We start from the raw sequence: 8,478 nt of genomic DNA, 5'->3' as shown, positions 1-8,478 counted from the left end.
AGCACATTAAATGGGAATCCTGGGGATAGATTCATGTCCAAAACTAGCAGAATGCTTCTTGGTTACGGCTCCTGCAGCTGGGAAATGTGAATGCCTGTGGCTATTCTCAGGGGGCAATTTATTTATGGTCCCCTCTGTGCTTGACCAGGTCTCTTCATGAATGCATTTACTTGGGGAACAGTAAAATAAAATCTTTGAGCACAGGCTTCTCAGCTGCTCACAGGTCTCCAAGGAGATGGGAAAAGAGGTCCCTCATTTCTCTGCTTTCTCCACCCCGCATGTACATAAAGGTTTTGGTCCTGTGACACAACCCCAGTGTATAAAAAGCAAACACTGAGCAAAAAGAGCAACAGAAGTCGTCACAGCTATAGGAAGTTAACAGCATGAAATTTTGAACAGGAAGGCTAAGTTTAACCCCAATTGCCCTGTTCAAGTCTAGCCTAGAGCTGGAAAGAAAATAGCTGGAAAGGAAAAACACTGTTGCATGACAGCGCTAGTTGCTTCCTGAACAGCTCCAGACTCTCAGGGGTGAACGTGGGAGCGCTCCCCTCAGTTTCAGAGACCTCAGATCATGTTGGGTTAATTTATCTCCTATAAACATAATCCCCACTCTTCGGAACAAGCAAACTGGGGGAATGAGGCTTGTCCAGTTGATTTTTCTGGCAGTATTTTGCACTCGGAAACTACACAGGAACACACTCAGACATATGCTTAACATCCTTAATCTAGAAGGCACTTAAACACATGATTAACTTTGGGCACATGTATCTGAAGCAGAAGACTTGTTTACATACAAAAAGGAATACAAGAAAATGGCTGGTTTGATCTTCTGGCCAAAATGAAAATAAATAAACAGATCTTTTGGATCAGCCTGATATGAAAACAAAAGGCTTTTTGACATCAAGGAGAAAAAGAAGGGTGATGGGGGCCGAACCCAATATGAATCATTTAGTTGCATTTCAGGTGCTACCAGTCCTTTCGTCACCCTTCCTTATTTTGCATTCTACAGCAGTCAAAAGTGCTAAAGAAAGCACTTTTGAAACCGAAAATATTCAATCACATTTCCAAATGGTGTCAGGCCAGATCTGCTGTCTTTGCAGGCGGTAAATAATCTGTCAGCAAATGTTCATCTACTTCTAGAACTGATCCCAAACTGGGATCTCAGTTACAATGAAAGCAATGAGGTGGAGGTCAAAGGAGGAGAAAAACCAGAGATGCCTCTGGCTATGGGCTAAGAAGCAGCTGTGTCTGGTTGTCCCAAGTCATAGCAAGCATCTACAGAAAAATAGTTCGCCTCATGAAATAATGCCACAGATTGTGCTACTTGTTCTTTTGTAAACAAAACATTTCCCCTTTGTCTTTGCAGGTGTGATCTGCATCTGGACTATTTCCAGTACAATGTGAAACCACACATCACAAGCTGCTCTTAAAAGAGAAGATGGCAGAGACCTATTTTCACTTCTTTTTCAAACAAAAGCATCACACCAAAAGTAAGAACCTTGCCTATGAAAATTTACATTCTATGTTAGAAAAATATTTGATGTAGGCACTTTATTGCTCAAAGGAAGTCACTGACTTTTATTGTTATTTTTATAATTCGATGTCGTGGGATAGTAAATGTTGCAGTCTTAGCAAAAATCATGCTAAACAGAGGTGCTCACTCCACTGCTTCCTCTTTAGGTGAATTTGAAGTTACAGTGCCACCACTCATTTCAACAGAAGTCAGTGGTGTAAAAAGAAAAGGTAAATTTCACCCACTATGAAGAATGAAATTAAAATAGGAGGCAACTGCTGGGAAGATGCTACAGATAGGTAAAAAGCCACAGTTTAAAAAGCTCAAAGTAAGATTGAGACTGGTAAGGCTCTCAGAACAACTATAAGCACAAAAGGATATTTTAGATGGATGGTTTATATGTCTGAAAAGATTTTAAACAAACATGTCTTTCTCCATGAATGCTGCTACTTAGCTTGTGCTTGGAAATGAAACTGAGCATTACTGTTTACTTCTTTTCATGCATATAATGTTATATGAATCAATCTGTAAGCTTTTTATTAATTAGATTTATTTATTCTTCTGCACAACAAAATGCACTCTCCAGGTTCCCTCAGCTCAAAACAATGCACTACTACTCAGGAAAAAAATCTGACCTTAAATAAGTAGTACTTGATGGGGTACTACGACTATAGGGCTATGAAGGGAGAATATGTCACTTTATGTGATGCCTTTGAGTAATGTTTTTCCTATCAGCATGGAGCTTCATGTGCCTCCTCCAGAGTTAGTCATACTGAAGAGGGCAAGGCAGTCAGTGCATAATCTGGCCCTGGTCAGCCAGTGTCCATAATATTTAATTAGCGTGACAACCTTCCCAAATATTGCCAAAACATCTTGTGAGAGGAGTTTTTCAACTAGTTTCAGAGGGCAGCAGTCTCTTCAGATAAGGATAGAGGCAATTTCAGCTTCTTATTTTGTTTCAAATGTACACAGAAACCCAGAGTTTCTAAAGTGTTACTGCAAAGTCCTTGAGGTTTACAGCATTAAGCTGCTAATCCACAGCATGGTACTTTCAAGTTTTAATTGCGCTTCAATGGTTTAATTATCTTTTATTTTAGTTTTGGATGGTTTGATCTACAGTTCACATGAGCCTATCTCATTGCCATCATTCGTATGAGAAACCCTTTGAAGCCAAGGGTATTACCATGTGACTGAGCTCCTCAGGACCTATGGTGAACACACATAGTGGAGCCTGCACAGTCATATAATATAGGGGAGGAACTGTGTCTTTTGGTTTGGGTCTGTGGTTTCTTACCGCCCAAGATACAATGGGGACCAGTGACGTAGACATCCAGAAAAACTGAGAAACTATTTTTGGACACAAGTTCCCATGTTTGCAGCACATTTCTCTTTTAGAAGTAATGGCAAGCTTTGCTTTGGCGGCAAGCGGCACATCTGGAGCCACAGGAGGAAGAAGGGAGCTCCAGTGGTTTAGATGAGTCATTGCTCCATCTTAATGGAAAACCTATAAAATATCAAACTGCCAGAGAGTAATAGATCTTTCAGGGGTTTATTAGTTTTACAGGTCTTATAAAAATTACTGGAAAAACATAAAACTTTAATAGCTGAAAACTGAAAAGGTTTCATGAGCTTAAGCTAGGCCTGTTTGGATCACGGCATTGCTACGCTTCTACAGTTGGGATGTGGCACACCAGCTGCAAAAAAACCCCAGACTCTCTCACTTTTGTTTAGCTGTCCTCCAAGGTCAGACGAAAGCTTGTGGCTAGTTTCCCTTTGAAGACAATTTCATGAAAATATTTAGATCTCTGGATACAGCTGACGTTCTTCCTGAGTCATAGCTTGCCTGGTGATTTCTAAGTACTAATGCCGTAGACTGAAGTTTGCAGCTGATGAAACCACCCAGGAGTATTACAAGCCTAAATATAGATATATATGTTTATCTACACCGCATACTCAGGAGGCTTACCAGACATAATTGCCAATCAGGAGTTATCAGTTTAAGTAAGAATTTATGTCATATTTCCAGATTTGAAGAGGTATCACAGAAATTATAGACTACACTGTGAATAGGGATCACACTCATAGTTAGGGGTTACAGAATGGAACAACTACTCTGACTTCAAGTCTCAGACCCAGAGGTCATAATGATTAGCTGCATCCAGCAACTATCAGCTGTAGCAGTTAGCACTGCTTATCACTTTGGTCTCTTACATCACTTACAGCCATGCTAGGATGATGACAATTAGACTGTTGTTGATGCCAAGGTAGTCAAAGGTGGCTGGATTGCCACCATTAGGTTGGTAGTGGCAGTGACAGTCCCCTTTATCCTATAATCTGCACAGGGACTGGTAAAGATGATGTCCGTATAGAATGTGCATGCATAAGGTTTTCCTTAGGACTGGTGAAACCGCAGCCAGGCAGATCCTGCTGCTTTCTGAGCCTTTCCAATACAGGTATAAATACCCCAGAAGAAAAGAAAGGGAAAGAAAAAAAACCCACAAAAATTAGCACAGTTCAGTCTTGCGTACCCAACTTGAATACATGTCAAGTTCTTCAGGCAGTCAAACGGTAGCCCCGCTCATTGCTGAGACACAGAACTCCTCTGGAGTTACCTGGATAAAAAATAAGATAAACTACATGGAAAGTAAATCTGTACATGTGTAAGAAAGCTGAGCTGCATCACAACTGATTTCTCTTTCTCTGGTAGGTTTTAGATCTTTGAAAGATTTTTATTTAAAGTGGAGCATGACTACCCTGGGGCCTCTTCTACTAATTAGCCAGCTACAAATGAAGTATCATACAGATCTCACCCAGTGGATGCAGGGATTTATCCTTCAGTCAGATGCAGAGGTGACCCAAGCCAAGGCACACTTTATAGTGACATCAAGAGTCTTGATTTGCCTTTCTCATTCTGGAAAGCAATCGCACTACAGTGACTACAGGCAACTTACCCAAATACAGTGATGTTAACACAATTTGGGACTTCTGATTCTGAAAATGTGAAGCTTTATTACTTTGCACTGAAGTGGCCCACTTCCTGTAAGAAAAGCAGGAGAATAATTAGAAATTTATTAGTGAGATAGGGTGACCCACAGCTATATTTTGTTGATGGAGATTATAAAGCACCTAATTTTGGCATTCTCTTTCTGAAATGTATGGCAACATGGAAGAGACTTGGCTTAGTTATGTTAAAGCTCAAAATTATTTCTAACTCAGTTTGTGATGATTTTCTTCCCAGATTTTCCTCCTTGCAAAAATAACTTTTGCTCTCTAGGTTTGGACATTTAGTGTCCCTTTTATCAGATTACAGTTAATGAGATTCACTTTCATGTTTTGCTCCCCCAAACCCAAATGACAGAGGGACCTTTTTCTGTCATTGCAAAATTTCCTGCACCAAAAGTAAAAATAAAGTGATTAAGCCTCACCAACTGGCCAAAGAATTTGTTAGTCCAGTAAGCTTGTTACAGACTAAGTGGAAGCAATGCCCCAGGTGAGCCAGCTCATGTGTTATTTGCTGCATGATAACATAAACAGCAGACATTAATACTCATTTCTTGCTAATGCATTCAGATTCATTATAAATGAGGAAAACAAAATTAATGGATTTGAGTTTACGGTGGATTTCCATTAGGGACCTGTGTTCTAGCTGCCGAAACATCTGGATTTCCTAGGAATGAATGGGTTTAACCACAGTGTAATTGTTGCTTGCAGAAAATAATTAATTAAGCCATGTAGAAGGTTTTGTAAAAGCATTCAAAACAATGGGAAAATTCCCAGTTGCCTCTTCTTGCTTTTAGCACAATGATATATATCCCCTTGTGCTTGATCATAAATTGATGTGTAATTTTCACAGATTGTGTGATATAGGACATATTTATAGTCTCACAGTACAAGGATTTAGAGAAACAAGACTTTGGAAAGGAAAAACCTGTGTCAAAACACAGATTCACATGTGTATCATGTTGTGACAAAATGTAGTCGTGGTACAAGGAAGCAGTTACACACCTTCTAAAACAGCACAGAGAATGAAAAGACAAACCAACTGATCGTCCATATTTCTGAATTATTTTGCTGTCATGCATTCATTTCACACAAGTACTTTGTGTGGGATGGAGGATGGGTTGCAAAGAAGGAAGAACAGCTTTAAAAGCAGAATTCGTTAACCCTATCACAACAATATAGCCCTGGGAGGAACTCCAAGAGGTCACTTGCACCAAAGCTGGATGACAATCTCACTCTCAACATGTTTGTGTAACCCTGGTTAAGAGCCCTGCAGTTATGGCAATGCTGCACTGTTCCCATGTCACTTAGTCCTTTAGTATCTTAACATAACGTTTCTTTATAGCTCACCTGAACTTTGTTGCATTTTGAGCCCATTATTTCTTGCCCTAGCTTATTAGGACATGGAGAAGAAACTATTTCTTTCAGATATGGATCTACAGTCTCTCAAAGGACTAACGGAGGCCTGTGCAAGATGGCTCTGCATAGTTTGATGGAGTGCAAAGGCTGAGAAACTTTAAAATACAGCCAGTTCCTCCAATATTTAAAGATGTTCTGCATGCTTCATAACAACAGTAACAGTCAGAGCTGGACCATATGCTTAGCATACAAAGTAATGAAAAAAGTATTAAAGTATTTAATTACAGACATGCATAATAACCAGTAGGAAAAACAGCATACAAACAGGGAAGGAAGTGGTCAAATATATGTAACATGTAAAGGTGACTCAGTGTTGTTGGACTTGGTCTTGACAATACAAGCACCGGTGTACGTTACTGTGCTTTTGATTTCTGTACCTAATAAAAGAACCTGAGCAATGAATTCGGTCTTGAAGAGCGTCTGAGTGAATGACAGAAGACAGATCGGTGGTACAGTCAAAATGAATACGGTTTAGCATGTGATTGACTGTGGGAAGTGCTAAAGCGTTTGGAGATCCTTTGCCAATAGTAGCCAACAGAGGAGGCTCGCCAACACTATCCTTTCTGTTTAGAGAATATATAGTATATATTCTGTACAAAGACTGAAAAGCCTTGCCCTTCTTTGTCAAGGCCTTTCTGTCTATATAGATAGTACATACCACTACAGAGAGAGAGAACACACAGTGTGCACTCCTCACACAGGAAGGAAAGCCTTGCCTCAGCTCACCCCGCCCCACCGAGGCTTTTCTGCCTGTAGATAGAATAATTACAGAGGGAAAGTTGTCACTTCTCACCTCACCTCGTGAGGCCTTTTCCCCCCCGTGCAGAGCACACACATTCCCTCCGTGTGTGCCAGGGTCCACCTATCCCTAAGATACAGACAGCAAATGTTATCTGTACAGGCAGAAAAGCCTCAACTAGGCAAAACGATGGAAGGTGTACGTACAGCGTATGTACGTGGCGGTGCAGGGTCACAGACAGGGCATGCGAGCCCCGTCACCCACAGACGAAGCGGGCCGGGCCGGGCCGGTGCGGGCCGCTTGTCCCTGCCGCGCAGGCCGTTCCCGTCACGGAGCGGGTCATGCGAGCGCTTCCCCGCGGTGCGCGGGGCCCGCGCGGCCTACCGCAGCCCTCCCCGGCCCGAACCGAGGCCCGGGCGGGCGGCGAGAGGCGGGGCGCCAGGCCTCCCTGACGCCGGGCAGGGCGGTGCGCGGCGGAGGCGCCGCCAGGGGCCGCTGTGGGCGGCGGCGTTAACGGCCGCAGGGCCGCGGTGGCGGGAGCGGCGCTCGGGCCCGCCTGCGCCCTCTCCCCTCCTCTCCGCTCCCGTGGGGCGGCCGCGGCCTCCCGCCCGTTGGCGACCCTCGGCGCCCGGCTGCCGTCGGGGCGGAGAAGAAGGCGGAAGAGGAGCGGGCCGGAGTTGAGGAAGCGCTGCGAGAAGCCATGTCCGCGCCCGCCGGGCTGCCGCCGCGGCCCGCCGGTGCCGCCGCCGCCGTTTACCCGGGCGGGCCGGGCGCCTCCCGGGAGGCCGCGGCCCCTCAGGGCGGCGCGCCTCGCTACCAGAACGGTGAGGGGCCGGCGGCCTGCGCGGGGCCTAGCGCTGGCGGCGGGGAGAGGCCGCCCGTGGGGTCCCTGGGGCGGGTTGCGCTGCTCCCTGGCTGGGGGGGCCCTGCGGGTGCCGGGGGGGGGGGGCTGCGCGTTTTTCCCTCCTCCTGGGGTGGCGGGACGTGCGGCCGCTGCGGGGCCCGGCGGTGGGCCGCGGCGGAGCCGGCAGGTGAGGAAGCCCTTTCTCTGGAAGGCGGCAGAAGCCGCCGGAGCCGCTTGGGAAACGCGCGTCCCGCCCCGGGCCCCCGCCGCTACGTGCGGAGTTAACTTTTAAGAAGGCGCAGCCCCGCCCCGCCTCGCGAAAGGAGCGAGGGAGGGGGTGTCCGCTTCTTTCTCGTCTCGGGAATTTGGATCTGCCGGGGGTCGCGGCGGCTGCTTTGTGGCGTTTCGGGAAGGCTGTGGAGGCCGAGGCTCCGCCAGGCCTGGGCTCTGGCGCTCGTGCGTGAGTGTGGGCAGGCGACCACGTATTGAGGGTGAGAGGGCTTGCTTTACTTCGTAGCTGTTTAGGAACTTGAAAGGAGTTAGGTGGGTAGGCGCTCGCACGGCTGGATCTGGGGTTTGGGGTTGAATAAACGAGATCGGACCCGTGGAACGTGGGTCGCTGAAAAACAAAGGTAAAACAGCTCAAAGTCACGAAATACCGATGTGCTTTTCAGACGGAGAAGTGTCGAGACTAACTGTGCTATGAATTAAAATAACTAGCGTGCAGTTCCTCATTTTTAAATTGGTGTGCTATAAAATCAGTTCTTTATTAATACACCTCGTTAACTGTGTGATCTTCATCCGCACCTAATGATGGTTTTGTATCTAAATTGGGCCTCTTGCTTGCACAGAGTTTTAGCTCCCGCTGTTAAACCCTTTATTTTGTAGTCTGACTGTTTTGTGCAGAAGCGTTTTTTTTTCCTGCGCAGATCAGTACGCAGGGTACTGACCTACGAAATTTTT

General features: G+C 45.4%; 1 protein-coding gene and 1 long non-coding RNA gene across 5 annotated transcripts in view; one reads left to right on the top strand and one right to left on the bottom strand.

The window, feature by feature from the left end:
• Nucleotides 1–3,048: 3,048 nt before the first annotated feature.
• LOC138685131 (uncharacterized) lies at nt 3,049–7,095 on the bottom strand. Its single transcript, XR_011324399.1, has 3 exons — nt 6,878–7,095; nt 4,465–4,550; nt 3,049–4,125 (listed from the first exon to the last, which is right to left on the bottom strand). It is a non-coding gene; the product is annotated as an uncharacterized lncRNA (long non-coding RNA).
• Nucleotides 7,096–7,197: 102 nt separating this feature from the next.
• Nucleotides 7,198–8,478, top strand: part of SEC24B (SEC24 homolog B, COPII coat complex component) — a 48,394-nt gene continuing 47,113 nt past the window's right edge. For 2 of the 4 annotated variants that reach the window (XM_069782977.1, XM_069782971.1), the window contains exon 1: nt 7,198–7,495. In XM_069782977.1, the coding sequence (XP_069639078.1) occupies nt 7,372–7,495 (124 nt within the window). In that variant the 5' untranslated portion in view covers nt 7,198–7,371. The remainder of the gene's footprint in view (nt 7,496–8,478) is intronic. The other 2 variants (XM_069782979.1, XM_069782974.1) reach the window with 1 other exon arrangement.

Source organism: Haliaeetus albicilla, chromosome 1, assembly GCF_947461875.1.
Source record: "Haliaeetus albicilla chromosome 1, bHalAlb1.1, whole genome shotgun sequence".
Taxonomy (NCBI): domain Eukaryota; kingdom Metazoa; phylum Chordata; class Aves; order Accipitriformes; family Accipitridae; genus Haliaeetus; species Haliaeetus albicilla.
This window is presented reverse-complemented; position numbering and strand designations above follow the sequence as displayed.